The 27,918-nt window shown below is 40.7% G+C and overlaps 1 protein-coding gene across 7 annotated transcripts in view; it reads left to right on the top strand.

Annotated features, from left to right (window-relative positions):
- htr4 (5-hydroxytryptamine receptor 4) overlaps positions 1-27,918 on the top strand; it is a 158,012-nt gene that overhangs the window by 20,215 nt on the left and 109,879 nt on the right. For all 7 annotated transcript variants that reach the window (XM_048604060.1, XM_048604059.1, XM_048604063.1 and 4 more), the window contains 3 exons: positions 2,509-2,726; positions 3,784-3,865; positions 18,935-19,081. In XM_048604060.1, coding sequence (XP_048460017.1) covers positions 3,840-3,865; positions 18,935-19,081 — 173 coding nt within the window. In that variant the 5' untranslated portion in view covers positions 2,509-2,726; positions 3,784-3,839. The remainder of the gene's footprint in view (positions 1-2,508; positions 2,727-3,783; positions 3,866-18,934; positions 19,082-27,918) is intronic.

Genomic DNA, 27,918 nt, shown 5'->3' with positions numbered 1-27,918 from the left:
CCCGAAACATCAGCCTTCCTGCTCCTCTGATGCTGCTTGGCCTGCTGTGTTCATCCAGCTCTACACCTTGTTATCTCAGATTCTCCAGCATCTGCAGTTCCTGCTATCTCTGAACCAGTTTAAAAGAGAGTCCTTTTTCTTGTGGATATCTTTCTCCCAAACCCATATTAACTTGTATTTTAAAAGGAGCCAATTTAACTAGGCTTCCATGAATTAGTGAGTTAAGTAGAAAACAAGAGAATACTTGGTAATGAAACACTCATTGATTCAAATTAGAAATAAGACAATCTAAAAAGATAAAAGTATATTAAAAAAAATCAGTTTCTGAGTTGTTTGTGAAGAGTGGATAGTTGAACATTGCAGCCATTGCAGGAAAGGTTACCAATGGCATTGATGTTGGTAGTGGAACTGAGGTATTTTTTGAGAGATTTTTTTCAGCGTAGGCTGAATGAAGTTCCTTTGTCTGTTTTATTTTCAAACTGGTTTGCAGTACTCAGGGTGAGCATGAGTATTCTTTTAAATGCAAAACATGGGTAACTAGGGGATAGTTTTTACCTGTGACCTTCACAGCACACTAACACTGGAAGCTAAGATGACATATGCTAAGAGCATTTAGTCCCACTAGTCCACTCCAGAAGAGTGGCAACTCACCTTTTAACCCCATTCTTTTGTATTTCTGGAGGGTAAAACATATATATGTGCAAGAGATGTCTTTTTGCCAAGGGAGGGAAAGTTAGTCAGCGCTCCACCTCCTCATTTTTTCTTGTTAAGTCTCTCCCTGTTTGATGTTTTCATGACAATTTACACGTGTGTCTTTCCATGACATTCACATGGAATCTTTCCAGACAGTCACTGAATTTAAATCTGCAGTTTTGTTTTTGTAGCCATTCTCCCTTTAAAAACAGCACATTTTGGAACTAAAAGTAAAAAATGTCTATAAATAATGTGGAGTTCTGATCCATCATCAGAATACTACCTAACATATTCAGGTTCAACTGTGTCCTTAAATATATCCACAAATTGATCAGGATTGGCTGTTATATTTACCTTTCCCCTGTCAACAAATTCTTGGGCCAGTTGTCGTAACTTTGCTGACATTATGGTTATATTCAGTTCACTCTCAGTCCCACAGAAACATGTTGGCATTGGTCTTTGTCGCACTAGATTGTGTATTTACCCACTGATTCACTGGGAGCAGATCTGACCCTATTTATAGAATGCCTCGTTCAATGTTATCTATAGTATACAGGTTGGAGAAAACCTTTAGGACACTAGTATTTTACCTATTGTTTTTAAATCCAAACCTGCAGATATACTGACAAAATTCAAAAATAGAGAGAATATTCAAGCTTTTAAAAAAAACTGTGATTGGCAACAAATCAGATAATACTGATAAAATATTGATTCATGCAAATGGGGAGTAAATCATAGCTTGAAATGTTGAATTCTACAAAGTGTTAGCATTTATCTGCTGTCCAGTTATGTTCCTGCAGTTGCTATAATGGTGACTAATCTCCTCACTGTTCTTCAGGCACAATGCAATAACAATCAGTCATAATTAAAGCCACAGTAAGGATGCTACATTAATTCCTCAACTGCAGTGTAAAGATGACAGAAAAAATTCATAGTACTTAAAGACTATGTAAAAGCTTTACTTTTCCAATTAAATTGATTTTTTTTGGATGCACAAAGCAACATTAACCCATTTGCACCTTCACCTAGAGAAAATTTCTACACCAAAATGTCACATTAAATCCATGTAAACTTCGATAAAACTCATTGTCGTCGGCAGTTTTGGGCCCCACACTATAGAGTAAGGATCATGAGGCAATGGATAAAGCTAGAATGACTTATTGAAATAATTCCTGTCAGCTCCAAAACTATACCAAAATATTGCAAATGCTGATAATCTGAAAAAAGAGAAAATACTGCAATTATTCAGTATGTCTGGTAGCATCTGTGGAGAGAGAAACATTTTCAGTTCATGACTTCCATCAAAACTGAACAAAAGTCTATGTCTCTCTCCACAGATATTGCCAGACCTGCTGAATATTTACAGCATTTTCACCTTTTATTTGGTACATCATGACTAATCCATACACATCATTTTAAGCAAACATGACAGGGAAATTTTCATGTCACTGTTGAGCAGTTTGCGCTTAAAACAGGATTGTAGTGACATCAGAATTTTGCTTTGTTTGATGAATGTAGGAATTCAGAATCCTGTGGCTGGTAAAATGTGATTTACTGCTATTTAATCATTGATCCTGGGTATGGTCCCAGTCCCTGCAAGATAATTGAAAATCTGGAAATCTTTCTAACCAAAATATTGAACCTATGTTAATTAGCAATTTAAAAACTGAAATTAATGCAGTTTTATTAAGCAAGAATGATAAGGGTTACAGAAGGGGACAGATTAATTTAAGATACAAAATGTCATTACGTAATTGATTTGCAGAGAAAGCTTGAGGAGCTGAATGTTACTTTTGTTCCTGTGATCCTTCCTAGAGCATTATATGCCTGCAAACTGGAAATAGGTGACAACGTTAAGACTTTATTTACTTCTCAATTCCACCTGACTACTGTTAATACCTACATCCATCCATACCATCCCATGATTGATGCCAATGTGGAGGCAATCAGTTCCAGTGAAAATTAAAGACATCTTCAACTTCAGTCAGAAAAGGATGAATACAGCTTTGGATGGCAGTTTTTGACAATTCCTTGTAAGTTTTAGATATTAAAAATTTCTGAATTGAATGAACTTGCTGCTGTATATCAAAATATGTTGTCTATTGCTCTAAAATTATGCTGTGTTTCAGCCCCAATGCTACTATAACTATAAGACAATAAGAAATAGGCACAGGTGTAGGCTGTTTGGCCTTTCAAGCTGCTCCACCATTCAGGAGGGTCATGGCTGAGCCAACATTCCACAAATTCACTTTACTGCCCTTTCTCCATAACTCTGAATTTGGCCCAGCTTTCGGGATATCAATGACTTTGCCCTCTGTATATTTTTTTTTATTTCAGCAATATTCTCCTTAGCTTCCTTGGGTAGTCATGATTGGTCTATCCCTGTCTTAGAATCTTCCAACCTGACAAATATAATTTTGCTGAGAGACATGAATTAACTCCTTAAATGTCTGCCACTGCTTACTTACTGTCATTCCTAATAAGCAATCCACCCAGTTCACTTTAGCTAATTCTATCCTCATTTCACTGCAATTGCTTTTATTTAAGTTAACACAGTTGTTTCTACCCCTATCTTCTCACTCTCGAACTGCTTATTAAGATCTACCATGTTTTGATTATTACTTTCTCAGGGATATTTTACTCAGGGGTCATTTATTAAACTTGCCTCATTACCCATTGCCACATCAAGATAACCTGCTCTCTGGTTGGCTCCATGACATATTGCTCTGGGAAACTATTCCTAATACATTGATTGTCATAGCTACCCTTTCCAGTTGATTAACCCTATCATCATGAAGATTAAAGTGACCCAGAATTATTGCCCTTCGGCCCACGATGTTGTGCCGAACTTTTACCCTACTCCTAAGGTCTATTTATTTTGTTATGAAAGATAAAATTTCAATGCAAAAAGGGCAGTTGTGAAAACCATATGCGTAACACTTTATTCCTCATGTGAACCACTTTAAGATATGTCTAAGATATGATGAGACATGCATTAACTCAATTATGTCTTCATTTTATTGTGAATTGAAAAAGTAAAAACAAATTCAAAATCAGCAAACTAATTTTCAGTCTTTGTTTTACTTGTAGGACAAGTTATTCTGTATGGGCACTAAGGTCAGATATTTACATGTTGATTCCCTGTGATGGATGAAGCTGATGTAAATGAGAGGTATGGAAGTAATTCCATGGAGAAACTTTCACAATTTGTGAAGTCTTTAGAAATTCATTGTGGTGTCAAACACAGTGTAATAATTGAAAATCTGTGCGTGCAATTCATGAACATCAAATTAATTGTAACAAAAGCCCGTATTTACTAATATTGTTACAACAGAGGCTGGACACTTGCTCTGGTTCCACAGGTTGCAAACTAAAGTAAAAATACTTTTACCAGTTACCAAAATGACCAATCGAATACTTCATCAAAATTAAGTTTTCAACGGATAGATCTATCAACCAGGTTTCTTAATAAACACAATTATGGGTCTATTTAGTATATATACATACAAAGCCTTTCAGTTTGTCAGTAATATATGTTAGTAACATATATCCCTATAAATATCATCAAAACATCTGGATATACATTCTTCAGGAAAAGAGAAACAAAGAACAGGTTTCTCTGCAGAGATTGACTTTATGAAGAAAAACACTTTGACCAATGAAACAAAAACAGAAATTGCTGGAAAATCTCAGCAGGTCTGGCAGCATCTGTGAAGAAAACATCAGAGTTAATGTTTTGGGTCTAGTTACCCTTCTGCAGAACTTACTGAGGAAGGTTCTGAGGAAGGGTCACTGGACCCGAAACATTAACTCTGATGTTCTGGCCATGGTGGTCAAGTTACTGATCATGTACGTTTGGCTCTGAAGTCTTACAAACACAGATTCTTAGACAAAATCATCTTGTGGTGTTCTTTCAAACATTCTTTAAAGAGAACAAATATGTTTCACTGCAAACTGATATACAGGAGTTTCTTTTCAGAAGTGGGACAGATCAGCTTGGCAGTTTGTTCACAGCAAGCTTTTCTTTCACTTAGCTTGTTCCTAGCAGGCTTCTATCTAACTTAATTCATCTTTATTGGGCTTTCCTCCAACTGAACCAAATAAAACAAGCACATTTACAAGCCAGTCACTATTCAAAAACAGCAAGGCTACAGCAAAGCAAGCAGTTATCGCCAGTAACGTAGTTTCCAGGGAACCTTGTAAAACAAAAATTTACAATGTCCACAGTAAATTTTCAATGCATTATTAAGAAAAAAAAACTCACTCCAAGTATGTCCTCAAAACTTGAAATAAATCCCTATTTCCACAATCCTTCAAAACGTAAATCATTCACCCAATATTAAAATAAAGTGTCTTTATTACAATATTCTTAATTTGTATACGAAGCAAATGTTAATTCTACCTGCCTGGTAGAAAGAGGGTAGGCAAGCAGTTTGAGTGGCTAATGGGGCATACTTTCGTATCCTGTACCTGCACAGCTAAACGTTTTACTCTTGAGAGTTATACTATTCTGCAACTCTTTATTCAAATACATTTGTCAAATCTTCTTGAGAGCATCGAGGCTGCATGCATTTCTGCAGCCCGTGAAGAGTCCTACAAACTGAACTTTTTGAGATTTTTCACCTGGGACTTCTGATCCTGGCTTCAGCAGGGATAGGGCAACACAACCACCCCTATAAAAGACCAGCAAGAGAGGAATTTGTTCAAAGAGAGGGCACATTGCCTTTTTACCATATTGCTGTCATACTTAATTAAGCTTCTAAAGTCTTTCAGTGGATAAGTGAGTGAGTGTATAAATTGGAGGCTGGCTGAGTGGGTGGGTGAGTGAGTGAGTGGTTGGTTGCCTGGGCTGGGACAGGGGGTGAGTGAATGAGTGCGTGGGTGAGTGTATGGGTGGTTGAATGAGTAAGTAGTTGGGTGTGGTGTTAGGTAAGAAGTTGAATAAGTCTATGAGTGGTTGAGTGAGTGAGTGAGTAAATGAATGAATAGTTGAGGAATTGGCTGAGGAGAGTTTGAGTTGATGAATGGGTGAGTGAGTTGATGAGAGAGTTAGGGACAGAGTGAGTGAGTTTGTGGAGTGAATAAGGGAGAGGGTGAATGTAGATCTGGGTGATGGGCTGAGTGAGTAAATGATTGAGTGATAGAGGGAGTAAATGAGTGAGTAAGCGTGTGAGAAACGACAAGAGTGAATTTGGGATTGGATGATGGACTGGAATGAGTGAGTGTGTCTATGAAGGGTTTAGTAATGAGTGAATGAATAGCTGTTAGGTGTTACGTGAATTGGTGAGTAAGTGAATGAGTGGGTGAGTAAGTGAGGGAGTGAGTAGTTAGGATGTTAAGCCTATGGGTGAGTATATGAGTTAGTGTTTGGATGAGTAGGCAATTGAGTGAGTGGGTGTGAGGGAGTGATGATTGGGAGAGAGAGTTATTGAGTAAGTGATTGAGGGAAAGGGTAGTTGAGTGGGTGAGAATGTGGATGAGAGAGAGAATGAGCCAGGGAATGGGTGATGGGCTGAGTGAGTGAGTGTTTGAAGGAGTATTTGATTAGGTGAGTGGATCAGTGGGTGATTGAGTGGATTACTGAGTGAGTGAGTAAATGGGTGAGCTAATGGCTGGACACTGAGTGAGTGGGTAAGTTTGTGTGTGGGTAGATGAGTGGGCGGGTGAGTACATAAGTGAGTGGGTTTGTGAATAAGTGGAAAAGTAACTGGGGGAATGAGTGGGTAAGTGAGTGGGAGAATGGGTAGATGAGCAGATAGGGCAGTGGGTGGGTGGGATCATCAGGTCAGGGAGCTGGTGGTGGAAGAGAGAGTAGGGTCAGGATTTTGGGATTTGCTAAGGCAGTCAGGACAGTCAAATTAGGATCTGTGGTGGTGATTGGGAAGGGTCAGTTTTGATGCCTAGTTATGATGGCTGTATGGGATCCTGATGTGCATCTTCCAACTTAAGTTCCAATTTTGATAATAGTGATACTGGAAGTTTTGGGCCATTAATTGAAAATTCGAAGTCAAACCAGTGAATCTCTCTGGTTGATTTGGACAGCACAGAATAAAATCACATTCCATCATATTTTATGGTCAACATTTATATGGTGCAAACACACACCTGACACAGAATCCAAATTACACATTGATGCTTTTACATTCTCAAATGTTTGATTGCACACATCAGTCATTATAGGGTTGGTTACTTTCTAAAATAATCTATCCACAAGCAGCCCTAACTGTGCAGTAATAGTACTGATTCCAGATATTTTGATGGCTTAGCTGTAGTTTCCATGGTTACCAGTTTCACTGATTGGATGTCTCCATGGAAACAGTGGTCCCTCTGTCAGAAAGATACACCGGTAGCAAACTTTCATGATCTTTTTTCCCTTCTGTCCGTACTAGCCATTTCCCAGACATAACCTCAATATCACGTGAGAGGCACACTGCGAAAGAGGTGTCCAAAATCAAAAGGGGAATCTGGAAGTAAGTTCAGTGTATCTCTTAGCAATATTTTCTTACAGCCTGCTCATTATCATTTTTTCCAGATTTGGTGTCGGTATCGTGGGAGTGAGGATGAGTAGGGCATAATCTCAACTACATAATTAAAGAGCCAATAAAACAGATGGAGTTTGGGCATGAAGCAATAGAAGACACGCAGTGGCAATGGATTCAGGGCATTAATTCTCTGAAATGCACCTCACTGATGCTTCTTTTGATGTATCGCTGTGGTCAGTGAGGAGCTGGGAAAATAAAAAGCCACACTTGCATTTCTATAGCCCCTGTCTCAGGACATCCTGAACAGATTTACATAATTGAAGCACCATTGCATTGTAGTTAGGAGATAGCAAGAACTGCAGATGCTGGAAGTCAGAGTCAACACAGTGTGGTGCTGGAGGAACGCAGCGGGTCAGGCAGCATCTGAGGACTAGGAAAGTCAATGTTTCAGGTCGAGACCCTGCAACACAACCGGGGAGGGGGAAGGGAGCTCAGAAATAAATAGGAGGGGCATGGGGCTGGGCAAAGGTAGGTGGAGTGATGATAGGTGAATGCAGGTAGGGAGTTGTGGAGATTGGTCAATGGGAAGGGTGTGGCGGATAGGTGAGAAGGAAGATGGACAGGTTGTGTCAGGTCAGGGAAGCGGGGATGAGAGGGAGGGCTGGACATGGGATGAGGCCCGGGGTGGGGAGATTTTGAAACTAGTGAATTCGATGTTGAGGCCATTGGGTTGTAAGCTCCCGAAAGGTGCCGGGTGTGGTGGGGTTGTTGGGAGCAGATGAGGGAGTCACAGAGAGAGCGGTCCCTACGGAAAGCAGATAGGGGTGGGGACGAGAATATCTATTTGGTGGTGGGGTCAGATTGCAGGTGGCAAAAGTGGCGGAGGATGTTGCATTGGATTCGAAGGTTGGTGGGGTGATATGTGAGGATTTGGGGGACTCTATCCTTGTTGTTATTGGGGGTTAGGGGTGTGAGAGCAGAAAGTGTGAAATGTAGGAGGTGCCATAGAAGGCATTATGAATCACAGGAGAAGGGAAGTTGTGGTCCTTGAAGTAGGAGGACATCTGGGATGCCCAGAAGAGGACCACTTCATCCCAGAAACAGATGCGCCGGAGGCGGAAGAATTGGTAGTATGGGATCATATTTTTGCAAGAGGGTGGGTGAAAGTAGGTGTAGTCAAGGTAGCTGTGGGAGTCGGTGAGTTCGAAATAAATGCCGGTGCTTAGTCGGTTGCCAGAGATGGCAATGGAGAGGTCCAGGAGGGGAGGGAGGTGTCGGAGATGTCAGAGCATCTGCACTCTGTACACTCCAATCAACACCACCTTCCAGTTGCCAGCCATTTCAACTCCCCTTCCCACTCCCTTGGCAATATGTCCATCCTGGGCCTCCTCCAATGTCACAATGAGGCCACACAAAAATTGGAGGAACAACACCTTATATTCCACCTTGGGAACTTATAGCACAATGGCCTCAAAATAGAATTCACTAGCTTCAAAATCTCCCCATCTCTGGCCTCATCCCATGTCCAGCCCTCCCTCTCAACACCACCCCCCTTGACCTGACACAACCTGCCTATCTTCCTTCTCACCTATCCGACCCGCCCTTCCCATTGACCAATCTCCACGACCCCCTACCTGCCTCCACACCACCTACCTTTCCCCAGCCCCACCCCCCCATTTCTAATTATTTTCAAGATCCCTTCCCCCTCCCCAGTCCTGATGAAGGGTCCCAACCCAAAACGTTGACTTCCCTGCTCCTCTGATGCTGTCTGACCTGCTGCGTTCCTCCAGCTCCACACTGTAACCATTGCACTGTCATTGCTGTTTTAATCCGGGATAGAGGCAGTCTTTGCCAGGAATTGGAGGAAACAGCCTACTGCTACAGCAAAGCATGGCTAGAGGTGACTCAGCAGGTCAACAGTAGGAGCATTATGGCATTACAGTAAGGAGAGGTTGAAAAAACTTGGGTTGTTTTCTCTGGAGCGGCGGAGGTTGAGGGGAAACCTGACAGAAGTTTATAAGATTATGAGATGCATAGATAGGGTTGACAGTCAGAATCTTCTTCCCAGAGTTGACATGTATAATACTAGGGGGCATACATTTAAGATGAGAGGGGGAAAGTGCAAAGGAGATGTAAAGGCTAAGTTTTTTACACGGAGGGTGGTAGGTGTCTGGAACATGCTGCCAGGGGTGGTGACGGAGGCAGATGTGATAGGGGCATTTAAGGGGCTTTAAAGTAAGCACATGAATATGGAAGGAATGGAGTGATATATCCCAAGGGCAAGCAGAAGGGATTAGTTTAATATGGCGTCATGTCCGGCACAATATCATAGGCTGAAGGGCCTGTTTCTGTGCTGTAATGTTCTATATTCTATGTTCTGTATGCCTGGATTCAGTGCAGGTACTGCCTTAAGGATTTAACTAGGTCAAGCAAAGTGAGTACAATTGCAAATTCATTCCCTTCACTCACTGTGTCATGTCAAACCAACTTGGATTCAAGGCTTTTACTTTGCAAGCACATTCATCCTTCTCTTTCACTGTACATCCTCATATCCCTTTCTATCCATCAACTGCTTCTGCTCACCTGGAGATTTAGGCAATTTTATTTCTCTCCATTACAGTCACCCTCACCAAATATGCTGCATACACTGGATAAACGCATACTATTACAGCCATTCATAGGTCTGTTCTTTCTTTTATTGGATGTAGAGAGAATCAAAAATGAGAGCTCACAGACAACAAATCAAAAGGAGGGAACGCTGATGACAAGTATTATTTTTTCATTTCTGACAATTGGAAATTGGGAAACCTCCCATTCTCCTGGTAATGCAATTAAATATCAGCAATCCACTTGTCCTACAACATTTAATTACCTGGACTTGATTCAGAAGCAAGTGAAATATAATATTCTTCAAAGCGATAAATACTTACCTGCTTAGTTCTAATTATAATTTATCTGTGCCAGGATCTGCAAGCATGCAAAGATCTCATGAGCAAAAATAGAAATTGTTGGAAAAGCTCAGCAGGTCTGGCAGCATCTGTGGAGAGAAATCCGAGTTAACATTTCTGGTTGACTGACCTTTCCTCAGAACCAGTTAGACAGATAGTTGAGTTTTCACCTGGTGACTCACTTTTCCGAGTTAAGGAAGAACAGATGGTGGTGGAAAGTCCATATTGGGGGCTGTAGGTCTCTCCAAGCTGTGGTCAGCCGGACACAGATACTGTGCCTTTGAGGTGGGGCTGGGTTTTGGGGGGTATGGGGTCAGCTGGAAAGAAAGCAGTGGCAATGAAAGGAGGATTAATTATAGAAAAGCAGAAATTATACAATGTACCTTCTAATCACTCTGACCATGATTGCAGAATATAGGAACAAATACAAGTATGAGTGGGCTGAGGCCACTGGATGCTGAGTTTATGTCACTGTGTGTTCTGTTCATGTCACTGGGCATTGCCTTGATGTGTTCTTTCACAGATAGAGTGGTCAACCCCTTTGAACACCAAATGTGGCCACACACACTCAAACTGGCAGTGTTAAGTACAATGATGGATACCTTATATAAGGTCATATAATGCCAGACTGATCTGTGCCAAAGTTCCAAATGCTTCATACAAAGATACATATAATGCAAAAGCGTAGGATATGTAGCCCCTCAGACCTGCCCCACCATTCTACAAGAACATGAATGTTCTGATTGTGGCCACAACTCCACATTCCTGCGTATCCAGATAATCTTTCTCCAGTAGAGTGGCAACATTGAGTGTGGCTGGTCTGTGGGAGGGATAATGGTGAAAGGGGGCACAGAACTGGGGGTGTATTTTCAACGATTTTATATCTTACTTGTTACAACTCCTCCAAAAGCATCAAAGCAGTGGCTAATTTGTTGCCTCATCTCTCAGTGGTCAAGTTTGGCCCACAGAGTTGCTGATAGAAGAGTCTTTAGTGGGTTCTAAACCTTCAGCACCATCAACCAAGAGATTTGCAGAATTCGAAGCAAGGATTTCAACAGCTTAGCTACAAGGTTTGTACTGTGTACAGCAGAAGTAATAGGGTTTAGGAGAAAATGTTTTGGGAAGTTACCATTCATTCATAGAGTGACAAAAAATGTTATTATTTTGTGCTAGCTTTCTTAGCCATTCTTGTTTGCTGGCAGAAAGTCACCTTTGAACTTGTTTGATGATGAATAGGAAGACACAAATTGATAGAGACCCATGGCTGTTTTGCAGCACTGCTTTGTGTCAGTGACATTGCGGACATGGATGTCAGGGGCCTGCAGGGAGACTGGTTGTGGCACATGGTGCTCTTATCAGTCCAGTAGTGTAAATGACATGAACTATGCACTAACAGTGGCCTCACTAGCATCCTGGATGACATTGGCTGGAATCTTATGATGTGCGAGTTTCATTTCCCCATCCTAGCCTTGCATGAATCTCTGCATGTCTTTCAATGTCATCTTCCAGGATATGGTTGCCTCCATTTGAATGGAGGATGAGTTCCTGAGCCCACTGGACCAAGTCAGGATGGGTGCCAACTTGACATGGGGAGGTGGGCATTGCTCAGACAGAAAGGAGAGGATGATGCTACCTCATGCTACCTTCAGAATACAATTCTAAACATCAGGAGGCCCGAGGCTGCTGGACGCATTGGAGTAGAATTGGCACCCCTTCAGGCAATTTCACTTTGACTATGGCTGTGGCCTTTCCTCCATGTAATTATTTCACTTGATGCATGGTGCCTTCAGCCCTGATAATGGCCCTCCCTCGGTCTGTTGTTGGTTAGCCAGCTTCACAGAGTTGAAAGCTTCTAGAATCATAGGAGGCCACTCTGATTCTGGGAGGAACATGGCAGTGTTGTTCTTCATTGCATTTTATTGACTGCTTGCTAGTCACTGCCAATTCTGGACCCTATATACCTGGCTACCAATCTTGCTTCTGAGGGAAGGTTATTCTGCCCAATGTGAACAGTTGCTGATGCAATGCCCTCATCTCATTATTCCTTCTCCTCCTCTGTGGAATTGTCAGCGGATGGCTTGTGCTCTGCACTTTGTTTCTTCTGTGGCTCTGAGCTTCAATACTGTGCAATATTGTGCAGAGTGCAAAACACAACAGTCATTCTGCTCACCCTTGCTTTCATGTACTGAAGGCTTGCTTAAGATCTGTCTAAATAACCAAAGCACATCATCAGGATGCTGATAGCTTGTTCATTCACACATATAGTGATTGTGTAGTACTCATTGGAGTGCTGTTGAGTTTCACTGGCTGAGTTACTGAAGGGAGGCAATGGCCTAGCGGTATTAGCACTGTTAATCCAGAGACTCAGGTAATGTGCTGGGGACCTGAGTTCAAATCTTGCCTTGGTAGATTGTGGAATTTGAATTCAATAGAAAAATCTGGAATTAAGTGTCTGATAATGAGTATTATAGGGGGAAAACCCATCTGATTCACTAGTGTCCTTTAGGGCAAGAAACTGCCATCCTTACCTGTTCTGGACTACATGTGACTCCAAAAACAACCCACAGCGTTGTGGTTGACTCTTAACTGCCCTCTGGGCAATAAATGCTGGCCCAAGCCAGCAATGCCTTCATCCTGTGAATGAATAAGAAAAGAATAAGTCAAGGACATATTCCTTGCTGAAAAGCAGTATGCTTGATGGTCCAAAGATGTCAAGGCACCTGGATATCACAAGATAAAAATATCTCAGCAGCTGCCATGGAATCTGGTGCATTTCCAGAAATATATTTGCTGTGGTTGCACAACAGCTGCACATTGATGGAGTGGAAGTCTTTGCAGTTCACAAATATTCCTGGGTAATTTGGGCGGGGTTACTGGAGTGGTTTCTGTGTTTACAGTTAATTACACCTGTATATGTTTGAAGCCAGTCAGAAACCTTGATACTCGGAAACCTTAATGACCCCTCATTCTAACAAGTATCATTTTAGGATATGTTCACATAATTTCTGTCCCTAGCAAGCAACTTTCAATCATCTGTCCTGTGTACTTCCAGCCACTAACTTTAATTTCCTGGAATAATCTCCAGCAGGGTCCTGGAAGAACCCAGAACACAAAAGTTGAGGGCAGTGGCTACTTTCATACCATGTTCAGGAGTGAGGAGGTCTTCTTTGAGGATGTTACAGATGGCCGCCACTACCTAACAATATTATGTTAGATTAAAATTGCTGACATGCCCAAATTCGATGTTGGGTTGACAAACTGCTGGCTTCCCAGTGCACTCATATTTTTGTTAATCTTAAACCCACTTCACTCATACACAAATCAATTTGCTTCTCTAGTTTAAAGTGCCCTTAATAATTTGGACCCATTCAAAAGAAGGTTTATAAGGAATATAACATAATGGGGTAGTATTGGATGGTATATGTGGGCTGTAGGTCTCAATAATGGTACATTTAGTAGAGAATACAATAAGACAACATGAGAGGGAAAACTCTGTGAGATTTTTATATTTTGTTAGAGTTTATTAAACTGTTTACAAAGTAATGAGAAGAGTTGTGTGGTGGGACTGAAGAAAAACAGGAGTAAAATTGAGATCGTCTCATATATTGTCTACAGGCATACTTTATCACAGATAAAATAACAAAATTGTGTATTTTCAAAAGGTGAGGGTTCAGACACATCTATTGATTTTAAGAGTTATGGAATAAAATTGAAAATGTGTTTCCATTAGTTGCTAAGAACAAACTGGAATCAGAGGTGATTATTTTTGAAGTGCCAAGACAGACTAAAGTACCAAACAAAGTGCATGTTAACCCTTCGTTAAAAAAGATATGGCCTAGAGAGTCTGTCATAGGCATAATACAGGAGCTGAAAGATCCAATGTGATAAATGAAACACATGTTGATTTCACACTCAGTGTGTGCTGTTGTCGTATTAAATCAAGTTTCTCCATTGGTCTCCATGACTATTTGGTGCCTTGGAAATATTATATGGAAGTATTAAAAATTGGAGATCTGTGTAATGTGTACAGTATCCATGGTAGAGAAGGACAAGGTAGGCATTGAAATCAGGGAGAGGGACTGTGATATCCTTGAATTAATTAGTGTTAAGACAGAGGAATTATTAGTAATTTTGGCAAGTTGAAGGTGGATAAATCCTCAGGCCCAGATGACAGATATCCCAGGGTCATGTGGAAGGCAAGGGAGGAGATTGAAGGGATTCTGACATTAATTTTTAATTCCTGACCACAGAAACACAGTGAATGTGATATCACTTTTCAAGAAGGGCAGTAGGAATAAATCAGGAAACTTCAGCCTAGTGAGTCTAGCATTTATGGTAGGGGAACTATTAGAAAAAAAATTCTAGGGACAGAACTGCTGTCCATTTGGAGAGGTAAAGATTAATCAAGGATAGTTAACATGGCTTTGTAAGGCGATCATGTCTAATAAACTAGATTGAATTTTTTGATGTGGTGACTAGGTGTGTAGATGAGGGTAATACATTTGATGTAGCCTTCATGGAGTTCAGTAAAGCTTGTGACAAGATCTGTCATGGCATACTGGCTAAGATGCTAAGAACCATTGGGATCCAGGGCAATTTGGCAAATTGGATCCAAAATTGGCTTAATAGCAAGAAGTAAAGAGTGATGGTCGAGAGTTGTTTTTGTGATCGGTAAGCCTGTGTCCAGTGGCATACCAAAGGGTTTTATGCTGGCTGCCTTGCTGTTTGTTGTGTATGTTAACGATCTAAACATGAATGCAAGAGCTGTGTATTCGTGGATGACAAAAAAATTGATGGTGTGTTAAACACTGAGGAGGAAAGCTTTAGACTACAGGACAATATAAATGAGCTGATCAGATGGGCTGAACAATGACAAATGGAATTTAATCCTGAAAAGTGTTCGGTGATGCATTTTGGGAGGATTAACAAGACAAAGAAGTACGCATTGAAGGAGGGGACCCTAGGGGGTATAGATATTCAGACCAACTTTGGCATCTATATTCATAGATGCTTTAAGGCAGTAGGACAAGTAGGTAGGGTGGTCAAGAAGGCATACGGGTTACCTGTCTTTATGAGTCAAAGCACTGAATACAACAGTAAGGAGGTTAATATGGAGCTGTATATAACAGTAGCTAGGTCACAGAAGGAGTACTATGTGCAATTCATGTCACCATACTATAGGAAAGATATGATTGCACTAGAGACAGTGCATAAGACATAGAATCCTTAGAGTGTGGAAGCAGACCACTTGGCCAATCAAGTCCACAACGAGCCTCCGAAGAACATCCCACCCAATCCCTGTAACCCTGCATTTCCCATGGCTAATCCACCTAGCCTACACATCCCTAGACTGTGCAATTTAGCAAGGCCAATCCACCTAACCTGCATATATTTGGACTGTGGGAGGAAGCCAGTGCCCTGGAGGAAACCCACCCAGACAGAAGAGAACATGCAAACTCCACGCTGACAGTCACCCAAGGGTGGAATCAAGCCCGGGTCCCTGACACTGTGAGGTAGCAGTGCTAATCACTGAGCCACTGTGCTACCTGTTTGAGCCACCACACCACCTTTGAGGGCAGCATGGTGGCTCAGTAGTCAGTACTGCTGCCTCACAGCGCCAGGGACCTGGGTTCAATTCCACCCTCGGGCGACTGTCTGTGTGAAGTTTGCACATTCTCCCCGTGTCTGCATGGGATTCCTCCGGGTACTCCTCGTTTCCTCCCACAGTCCAAAGATGTGCAGGTTAGGTGGATTGGCTATGCTAAATTGCCCATAGTGGTCAGGGATGTGTAGATTAGGTGGGTTATAGGGGGATGGGTCTGGGTGGGATGCTCTGAGGGTCGGTGTGGACTTGTTTGGACAAAGGGCCTGTTTCCACACTGTAGGGATTCTATATAAAAACAAAACCTGTTTGCATCAGGACATTGCGTGGACTGGAGTGATTCAGCTATGAAAAGAGACAGGTTAGGCTGGTGTTGTCTTCCTTGGAGCAGAGAAGTCTAGGGATTATCTGATGGAGGTATGCAAAGTTGTAAGGAGCATAGACAGGGTCGATAGGGAGAAACACCTCCCTCTGTAGAGAGAAAATGAGTCAGGACCACAGTTTTAAGATTTGGAACAGGATGTTTAGAGGGGATTTGAGAGAAAAATAATCACCCAGAGAGACACGAGTATGTGGAACTCATTGCCTAAAAGGATGGTCGAGGAGACATATAAGAACTACTTAAATGAACACGTACCCTGCCATAGCTTATAAGACTATGGGCAATGAAATTGAGACTAGGATAGATGGATGTTGATGGCCAGTGTGGTCATGATGGGCTATAAAAGCTCTGGGACTCTATGTTCATTAAAATATTTCAGATGTGAAATTTGACTTTGGATAACTCAATTAGCAAATCATAGCATTCACTGACAGATGAATGTTTAGCAGTCTCATTTGAATTACCCTTTCATTCTAAAGAGGTTAGTTACTACCTTGTTCGTTTAGGCTGCTTGTTAACCCCTAGGTGTTTTTTTTTGGCCAACTATATGCTTTTCTGCAATTAAGTTCTGATTTCTGATTAGTACTTGCTGATGTTGAATGACATTTTTGTGTTTACAAAGCAATCTTATTGAAGTTGAGTGATCTGATTGGTCTGCTTATAGGGTGGCAGAAAGCAGTAAAGAAGACAAAAGTAGAAGAAGCAACTGAGAGTAGAGGAAAGAGGGGTGCAGTGAATCCAAGACATCAAAGAGACTCCCTATACCAGGAAAACCACCTGCATTACCTTTTCAATTTACAGAGCAAAGCAGGGTGATAATAGCAAGTTTTTCATGGAATGCAGACTTCCCCAGGATTTGCTCAGAAAGGGCATTCTAATTCCTGAATGTCCAGTTTGTTTTGCAACCATTGGTATTGTGCCCTGTGTAGCATAACACACAGTAGCCTGGCCATGGTTGTAATTCATTCAAATTCTTGATGCTACCTTAAGCAGGCAGTCAGGTCACAAGTTGCTGACTGGGTGAAAAAGAGCTGCCCTCCAGATATGGTTCACAAACACTCCCAAGAGACATGCAGCCATCTTCAACACGGTGGAGTGCGTGCACATTGATACAACAGGTCGCAGCCATGTTGAAGATCGTTATGAAAATCCCTCTCTGAACATGAATAGTGCACATGAAAGCCACAACCTGAAAGGTAGCCTGTAGTACACTTGGCTGGAGACATAAATTCCACCAAATGGCATGGCAGGTAGTTAATGAGGCAAGTTTGGTAAGATAAAGTGAGAAACTTGCCCCATTTTTGCTGAGAAAATGAGAAGATACATGGATGACTTTCTCGCCATACCTGCCATTAAGGTCCTTAAGGGGCCAAATAATGGTCACTTAAGGACCTTACCTTGCCACCTTCATGTTCAATGTGCTACCAGTGGTGGCCAAGGGGTGGTTCAGTAGTTAGCACTACTGTCTTACAATGCCAGGAACCCAGGCTTAATTTCACCCTCGGATGACTTCTGTTTGATGTTTGCACATTCTCCCTGTGTTGGCGTGAGTTTCCTCCAGGTGCTCCAGTTTCCTCCCACAGTCCAAAGATGTGCAGGCTAGGTGGATTGGCCATGCTAAATTGCCCATAGTGTCAGGGATGTGCAGGTTAGGTAGATTAGCCCTGGGAATTAAAGGGCTACAGGGATAGGAAAGGGCTACAGGGATAGGGTAGAGGGGTGGTTCTGGGTGGGATGCTTTTTGGAGGGTGGATGTGGACTCAATGGGCCGAGTGCTTCCACACTCTAGAGATTCTGTGATTCTGTGATTCTATATAGATTCAAGAAACATAGGTAGTTTCCCATGTGGGAAAAATGATGATCCCCTGCCAAGTTGGTGGGAACCCTGAATTGCCCCTATTGGAGATAATCAGAGACACAGATGGGTGCATGGGGATGCCTTTGAAAGCTATCTCACTGTCCTGCCTCTGACTCCCTCCCCTCCCATTGATCCAGACCACATAAGAAGATTTAAAATGTACCTTCTTATCACTGAATCATCTTGAAAGTAGACTTCAACCAAAACCGTCAGCTTCTGGAGACTCAGTTCCCCAGTGTCAAGGTCCCTGATGGGGCGAGAATGACATCCTTGCTTGCCTCTCAGCTCTTAATGAGCTGGTTGCTGGGTGAACCAGTAAGTTCTCTTACTGGTTGAGGATGACATGTTGGTCCCTACACTTTGTTGTAATAATGATGAGCAAATTCCGCCTGTATTTCAGACAATTAGTAATGCAATACAACACAAGAACAGGCCCTTCCGCCCACCAAGCCCATGCCAATTCCTAATCCTTGTTTAGACCTGCTACCTGTTGCCCATACACAGTTTCTATTCCTCTGTTCACCTCCTGTTCATGTGTCTATCAAGATACACCTTAAACGTTGCTAACGTGCCTGTTTCCACTACCTCCCCTGGCAGTGCATTTCATGCACCCACACCCTCTGTGTGACTAGTTTTCCCTGCACTTCTCCCCTAAACTTTCACCTTCTCACTTTGAACCTGTGCCCTCTTGTAGTTGACCTTTCCACCCTGGGAAAAAGCCTCTGGCTATCCACCCTAACAATGCCTCTCATAATTTTGTAAACCTCCGTTAGATCGCCCCTCAATCATACTGATTAAATAATAATAACCTGTTACCAGTCTAATTCTCCTCCATCCTGCTACCTATTACTTTGCACCTAGTATTTTCAAAAATGTTATGGTGTACATTTCTTTCTGTATTGCATGACACATGCTGTTCAGAGGTTTGTAATTGAAATCAATTAAATCTACTTTCTCTTTTGCTTTCAGTACAAGTGATGGTGAGCCACATGAAATTCCTGGTTTCTCTATACTTCAGAAGACAGTTCTCATCACATTTCTTTCAGCTATTATGGTGATGACTATTTTGGGAAACCTACTGGTTATGGTAGCTGTATGCAAGGACAGACAGCTACGGTGAGTGGCTATATAGGAATCAAAAGTGAGTTGAAACTGAAGTCTGACAATGCAAGTCATTTTAGTGTTTGTTGCACTTCTCTGTGTAAATGAATGATGGTGCTGCATATGAATTAGCATAACAATATTTACTGAAGCATTTACAATGTGCGTCAAACAATCATCAAGCTCATTCTGAAAACTATGTGCATTTGCTATCCATCAGGAGGGCAAGGAAACTCTGTGGGCAGTGAAATATCTCCATATGGAAGAATGGATTGACTATATCTTTCTCACAGTGGGCAATTTCAACCATTCAAAAATAATTTCTGCAAGAGATTTGCATCGCTGTTCCTACACCACTAGCGTAAAGTGGAACAAAATGCGAGTTACAGCAAAATGAAACCTCCATCCAGCCACCCATGCTAAAGATTTCAGGGAACTGTGTTCTTTCATACAACTGAAGTCTACAAGGATTCATGAGTAATCATCAATCTGCCCCAAGGCAATTTTCACTTCCAAGTTGCATGGAATCCTCTGGAGGAATGAACAGGCCAAGATTTTAGTTTAGAATTTCATATATTGTAGCCACTCAGAGGTGAGATGGTTTCAGAACTTTGTGAGGTTTCAATAGAGCTTCAGTAGATCCCTACTAGCATGAGTTTGGCTGGTATCTGTTAAGGGCATAAAAGCTGGAATTTCCCAAGAAAACCTGGAACACCTGAAATATGCCCAGTGATTTGGGGCAGCAAATATATGTTCTCCTGGTCCCTTGACTGGAAATTCCTGACTTGCAGCTGAAATACAATGGAATACTAGTGAAATCAAGATCCAACCCATTTTCCAACCCTGAACTTCAGTCACCTACAACCTTCCCAGTCTAGGAATTTCAGGTGTAATATAGAATTATAGAACAGAATATAATGGAGGTGTCAGGTCTGACATGTGTTGCTCAGACAGCCAGCAATCACGCTGCATCACCACTTTTTGAAAAGGCCCACCGAACTAAGCACCAATCAAGCACTAAACTGGGCAACCCTAAATTTCCCAGAGATCAAGCACCACCGGGATGGAAATCTTATCTGCCAAGAATGGCCAATTAGTCACTGGAAACTCCTCATTGCTTAGCAATGCCACCAGGGTGGCAGTAATGCACCAACCTGAGGCCAGAATCACTAGCAGGATAAAACTCTTGGGTGGATATTATATGCCACCCTCTCATTGGATTAAATGCCACCTGCTGTAAAATTCTGCCACAAGAGATGGCTTTAAATTCCACCCCAATAATTTTAACAGCACCTAAGGAGGTTTGTTGGTTCATTATTTCCATTCTGGGTCTTTACAGAGCAATCCACTCAGCTGCATTTGCCTTCTACAACCCTATAGCCCAGCATGTTTATTACACACTAGTGCAAACTGAATTTCCATTGTTTGTCTCTGCCTCCACCATCCTGGTAGACAGTGGGTTCCAAGTCATTATCAGTTACTGCACAAAAATAAAACAACTTCTTCACACTTCCCGCGCACTTTTTGCGCAACATCTTAAATTTATATTCTTTAAATCGCTGCACCATCAGCTAATGGGAACAGCTTTTTTTAATTTAAACCTGCCATGATTGAATGTTGACAGTGGTATCCATGGGGATAATGAATATTTTGCTGATTATCTTCCAAACTTCTATGATTCTGGAATGGTTCCCATAGGTTGGAAATAGCAAATGGCACCCCATTGTGTAAGAAGAAAGAGAAAGAGAAACCAAGTACTACAAACCAGTTCACCTTACATTATTGGTACAGAAAATATTAGAACATTAATGACGTGACAAAAACAAAATTGCTGGAAAAGCTCAGCAGGTCTGTCAACAGTTCTGAGGAAGGGTCACCGGACCCAAAACGTTAACTCTTCCCTCACAGATGCTGCCAGACCTGCTGAGCTTTTCCAGCAACTTTGTTTTTGTTCCTGATTTACAGCATCCGCAGTTCTTTCGGTTTTTATTAATGATGTGACACTTGGATAACAATGATGAGATTAAGCATAGTCAGCATGGGCTTGTGAATAAGAAGTCATGTTTGATTAACCTATTGGAGGTTATAGAGGATGTTTCTAACAGAATTGATAAATAAAAATCAATGGATATAGTATAGTTGAATTTTCAGAACATTTTTGAGAAGGATCGCTGCAAGAAGTTTGTTAGTAAAACTATAGCCCATAGCTTAGGAGGTAATGTACTAGCATGGATTAAGTGTTAGCTAAAAGGCATAAAATAGAGAAGGACTCAACAGAACATTCTAACATTGTCAGCCTGTGACAGTGTATAATAGGGATCAGTACCTCAGCCCCAGCTGTTCATATTATAAATCAATGAATTGGATGGAGGAACCAAATATTATATTTTCCAAGTTTACAGATGACATGAATGTGTGCTTCAAGAGGATTTGGACAGGCTTTAGTAAGTAGCCAAAGATATCACAGGTGGAATGTAATGTGGAAAATGTGAAGCTATCCACTATGGTAGGAAGATCAGATATGCAGAGTATCTCTTAAATGGGAGGAGATTAAAGAGTGTAGATGTAGAAAGTGCTCTGGCTGTCCTTGGTATTAATTTATTGAAGACTAGTATGCAGGTGCTGCATACTATTAGGATGCCTAATAGTGTGTTAACCTTTATCACTAGTCGATTTGAGTTCAGGAGTAGGGAAGCTTTACTTCAATTGTATAGACTTTTGGTTAGATCATTCCTGGAGAATGGTGTGCAGTTTTGGTCCCCTTATCTTAGGGAAAATACATTGCCATTGAAGGATATGATAAGACTTGTTCCTGGTATGGTGAGACTGTCCTGTTAAGAGACCATAGGAAACTGGGCCTATATTCTCCATGGTTTCAAAAAATTAGAAGTGATCTCATTGAAATATAAAAAAATGGATAGATAAGTTAAACAGGTAAGATGTTTCTCCTGATTGGAGAGTCTAGATCCAGAAGGCACAGTTTCAAATATCAGGGAATCTGTAATGGACTAAGATGAGGAGAATTTGTTTTTACTCAGAAAATTGTAAATCTTTGGAATTTTCTACCTCAGAGAGTCAGCAAGTATGTTTAAAGTGGAGATTGGTAGATTTCTGAAGACCAGCAACATAAATGAATTTGGGGATAGTGTGGGTAAAAAGGCTTTGAAGTGGATGATCAGCCACAATCGTATTAAATGGCAGAACAGTTTCCATAGGCTGTATAACTAATTCCTGTTCATATGTTCCTATGGTGTTATTCTTTACTACATTTCTAGCAAATCTCCCCTCAAACTCTTTGTCCCTGGGACAATAAGCTAAGTTTCCCAACCAAATTTTGTAGCTATGAACTCCTCAACCTTGGGATTATTTTGGTAAGTCTCCTCTGCACCTCTCAAGGATCTTAACATTTTCGTAAAGTGTAATGACCAGAACTGGATGTAAGACTCTGTATGGAATACCTCCATTAATGAAGCTTAAAATCCCTTATTCTTTGGTAATTATTCTCTCAATGTTTCTCATCTTTAATGTTCTCTGCACATGAACCCCCAGATCCCTCTGTCTTTGTACTCTTTTTAGAACTGTGACATTAAAACTATATTGCCTTTTTCTATCCCTTCTATCAAAATACATCATCTGACAATTCAATGTATAAAATTTCATTGACCGTTTGTCTACCCATTCTGTTAGCTTATGTCCTGTGCGGTAGATTGGTGTCATCCTCACTGCTAGCCACACTTTAAAGTTTCACTAGCAAAATTTGAAATTTACTGTGTCTCCCTAAATCCAACTCACTTAACAAGAATCTGAAAAGCTATGGTCTCAGAATTAACCCTTGAGCAGTGACACTGCCAATCTTCCTACTGTCTAGAAAAATAGCCATTGACCATAACTGATGTCTGCCTTATGCCAATTTTCTTTTCATCCAAACTGACACTGACACTCCTATTCCAGGAGCCTCAAATTTTGTTGACCAGCCTTTATGTAATACTGAGCCCTGGAATCTCCCAAGTTTCTATCACAGACAATAATTCCCTGATTCCACTTAAAGTTTTGCTGCACAATGCATTTTAGGGACATGGAAAGCAAAGGTACATTCCCTGCCTATATACTGGTTATAGAATAAATTTAAATAGCTACAAACAGAACTGTCAGCAATAAATTAACAAAAACAACCCTTCATAACACTGATTGCTCACAAGCTTGCCTGAAGTTTTGCACTGGAATATGCAATTAGTGAGCCATTGTGGTGCAGCACTTTCTACATAGATTCTGAGACCTGTGTGAACAAAGCGTAATTATATGCACCCCCATAAACAATCAGACTGAAGCAGAAACATATCTAAAGCCGGAAGTATAAGTCAGAGTAGTTCATTAATTGGCAGATCATGCAGATACCACTAAATAAAGAAGATGGGCAAGGTCAAAAATCACACGATACCTGGTTATCAGGAAAGCTTGTTTCTTCAAATAATCCTGTTGAACTATAACCTGGTATTGCTTGACTTTTGACCTTGTCCACCCCGGTCCAACACCAGCACCTCCACATCACAAAGAAGATGGGGTCAAGTGAGATATAAGAGACTGAAAGAACATGTTTTTTTCAGTATCCCCACAGTAATTAACAGTTGAAAGATTGGAATCCCCCACTTGAAGAAAAATTGTTAATTCTCCACTGAGGATCTTTATCAATAATTAAGAATAATTTACTGTTGAAAATTGCCCTACACTGAAAAGAATGATATTTAACTTTATCTGGTGATCTTAATAGCTGTTTATCATGTAAATTTAGCAAATTTGTATAATTGCATGTATTTCACTGCTGGGTATTTCAACAAATGTTCTGGATTTCTTAAGGAGTATGCCATCATTAGCAATATTATAGACAAGTTTTTCTATCTTAACATATTGTCTTGAAAACTCTTTATATTCCAATCTTGTAACAAAACATGTTCATATTTCACTAAAATACTGGAACTAATGACTAGGAGTAAACACATCTAATGTCATATGTTAATGTTCCATATGTTTATGTGCAACTCAACACCCCAATGACTTTTCATTGCTTGCTACAATTATAAACCTTTACATATATTAGTGGTTTATATATAATTATCCAAACACTTCATTTTTAATCTCATCATGGATTTTTAAAACTCAGGGGTATACCAGTTTGAAAAGCAAAGATGAGGAAAGAATCAGTTTTAATTTATAATTTATAATTTTCTAACAAATAAATGCTTCAACATTTTGAAAATTGCTGTCTCAGAGAATGGATTATGCAGGCAATAGTAAAATAAAACAGGAAATAATTGCACCTGCAACAATGTTGCATCAACATTTCTCAAATAGCTAATGAGCCATTTAATTAAGATAAATGCTGTGAGGTGCCAAATCTGTGTATATTAGCATAATACACAGCAAGAAAGATTAGTTTTCAGCTTAGGCCTTGAATGTATATCTAACCCTTGCAACAAAAAAAGTAGATTTTTCTTGATGGAGAAAATGGGCCCCAAGAATGTAAAAAGGAAAATGAATATGATAATATATAAGCAAAAGTGTCAGCAGTATTCTGGTAGAATAAATAGCACAGTTTGAAGATAAGTACAAAATTGTGTTTCGAATACAACACTGCAATAACAAACAAAGTACATAAATGGACCTAAAGGAATTTGTGGGTGTTAGAAATATGCAAAAATTGCCTATTTGAATGCACAGAAATGTTAGTCAGACAGTAGCTTTAAAAAAAAATTTGCCAGATAAAATTCGGAAATGTAGCAAGCACAAATTTAGGTTTATGCAAATTGCATTTATTATTGCATAATGGGAGGGAAAATATATGACAAATAATTTTAGTCGATAAAACTATCTGATTTAAAAACAAAATGTAAATGGATGCTAGTGAATTGTGGAAGATAGGTGTCCTGTAATGTTATAATGTTAGCACACACAAGTAAGCATGTGGACAATCTGAAAGTATAATTAAAGTTTTTAAATACCTTTGCAATCATATAAACAGTGTTATTGAGTGAAAAATTATATTGTCAGGTAACTATTAAACTTCAAGTCTCACACATCATTAATATGGCTTTGGATGACAATTTATAAATAAGTGATATATGTACTGTGCTCCTTCAATGCCATTATAAATCTGATGTAATAGTCTTCAACTGTTTCCCTTATGTCAAAGAAATGCAAGCCATCTGGAAACTTCTGAGGAGTCCGTGAGTCATCTGATGGAGAAATCACTTTCTTTCTTCTTGGGAAGCATTCTTTCCCATAACACTGTCAACCACATTGATAAGAAGTTGCATATTTGGTTAATGAGAAAGGTGATTGAGTCCTTCATCAATGTTCCAGACTTTATTTCCATGATTAAGAACATCTGTAATGTGTCAATGCTTGGACTCCTGATTGTTCCCAAAAGAAGAGATTTGGAGGGGATAAAAATTAGAAAATTGAGAAAACTATTAGGTGGAGCAACCTGAGAACATATATTTTGGGTGGAAACAGAGAATGGGACACAAGACTGGCAGAGAATTAATTTTGCAGCAGGTGGTGGGTGAAATTTGGGAAGTAATTTGGTGGCGAATTAAAGGCAGATATGAACCTGTTCTAAATGCATCAGCATATCATACATAGTTTTCAAAACACTTTGTCGGCTGATCAGATTATACTTTTGCGATTCAATTGGAAACAAACAAGAAATGGGTGCCTTCAGATTTATGGTTGGTTAAAGGTGGTGTACAACAGCGTCTACACTGCTTCACTCATATGGAGAATGTTTATGAACCAGGAGAGGATAGGTTGAGCTGTTGTTTGTGCTGTTGTGGTCATTGTTCAAGGAGGTCAGGGCATGGCTGTCCATATAAGGGAGGACGGCGATAACCCAGGGAGATCAGGGCATGGCCTTCCAAGTCAAGTCGTGTTAGTCAAGTTGTGGAGGTCAAGTTGTGTTAGCTGTACGAAGGGTGATATGAGACAGAGTGAGGGAACTGGGGAAGAAGGAAAGTCCATTTTCACTGAAAGCAGCTCAATCATGATAAGTGGTGACCAAGGGTGATTGAGAACAGATTATTGGTGAGGCTGGAATCGTTAAAAGTAAAGAAAGGCAGGGTAAGGATGTTTAAGGATAATGGCATATCAATAGTGATGAGAGATGCAGTTCCAGGGTCCAATTTTGAAGCTGATGTGGGCAGTTCTAGGGCAACAGATGGGCACTTTTAAGTGCATCTTCATAAACATTATTTTCTCTCTGGGGGTGTAAGGATTCCCAGACTAATTATTAGTCTTTTGAGCTGTCTCATGAATGTTTTATTCCATAGCTAACAAAGCCTGGTGAGTGATGAGCCCAGAGGTAGGATCACCAGCACTATGCCATACAATGCCTCCAACAGACAGTTTATCAGGATGAGGGTCGAAAAGCAAGCTAGTGTGATGGAGGGAAGTTTGAAGGCAATGGAGCCAAGATGGAACATAACTGAGAGAGGGTGCAACATAGTGACTTGCAGCTCCAGGAAACCAAGTGTGGCACGTGGAGAGGGGTTGATAGCAGTTCAAGTTCAAAATCCTCATCTCAGATAGACAGGAAGATGCTTCTGGGTGCCATTTAAATGTGTTGCCAAAGAGCTGATAGTGGAGTTGGTCACTTTTTTATTAGACTAGATTTGATTTATTATCATCACATGTACCTAGGTACGGTGAAAAGTTTTGTTTTGTGTGCAGATCATAGCAGACAAAGTTCATAAGGATAATAGAACAGAGTGAGGAATACAATTTTACAACTGCAGAGAAGGTGCACAAAGGGCAAGGTCAACATTAAATTTAAAGTTTAAGAGGTCCATTCAGCAGTCTAATCACAGTGGGGAAGAAATTGTTCTTGAATCTGTTGGTACGTGTGTTCAAGGTTTTGTATCTTCTGCCTAACAGATGAGTTTGGAAGAGGCCATAACCAGGGTGGGAGAGGTTGTTGATTATATTGACTGCCTTTCTGAGGCAGCGAAAAGTGTAGATTGAGTCAATGGATGGAAGGTAGGCTTGTGCAATGGACTAGGCTGTGTTCACAACTCTCTGTAGTTTCTTACATTCCCGGGCAGAGTTGTTGCCATACCAAGCTGTGATGCATCCGGAATTAGTGTCTGTATGGATATGTTGAATTTCTTTAGCCTCCTGAGGAAGTGGAGACATTGCTGTGCTTTCTTGACCATTGCATCAATGTGGGTGGATCAGGACAGATTGCTGGTGATCATTACTCCTAGGAACTTAATGCTCTCGACCATCTCCACCTTAGCACTATTGATGTAGATAGGGGCATGCCCTCCACCTTGCTTTTTGAAGTCAATGAACAGCTTTTCCATTTTGCTGACATTGAGAGAGAGATTTTTTCATTACACTACATCATAAAGCACTCTATCTCTTTCCTGTATTCCATCTTGTCATTGTTTGAGATCCAACCTATAATGGTGGTATCATCAGCGAACTTGTAGATGGAATTAGGACAAAATTTGGCCACACAGTCATGAGTATACTGGGTGTATAGTAATGGGCTGAGTATACAGACTTGTGAGGCACCGGTGTTGAGGATTGTCGTGGAGGAGGTGCTGTTACTTTTTCTCACTGATTGCAATCTGTGGGTCAGGAAGTCAAGGATCCAATTGCAGAGGGTAGAGAAGAGGCCTAGGTCATGGAGTTTGGAGATTAGCTTGGTTGGACATATGGTATTGAAGGCAGAGCTGTGGTCAATGAGTAGAAATCTGGCGTAGGTATTCTTGTTATCCAGATATTCCAGGGATGAGTGTTGGGCCAGCATCTATTCTTCATCTGTGCTGTATTTCTTTAGATAGGTATGTACTTTT

This window comes from Rhincodon typus, chromosome 12 (assembly GCF_021869965.1).
Source record: "Rhincodon typus isolate 14 chromosome 12, sRhiTyp1.1, whole genome shotgun sequence".
In the NCBI taxonomy this organism is placed as follows: domain Eukaryota; kingdom Metazoa; phylum Chordata; class Chondrichthyes; order Orectolobiformes; family Rhincodontidae; genus Rhincodon; species Rhincodon typus.
This window is presented reverse-complemented; position numbering and strand designations above follow the sequence as displayed.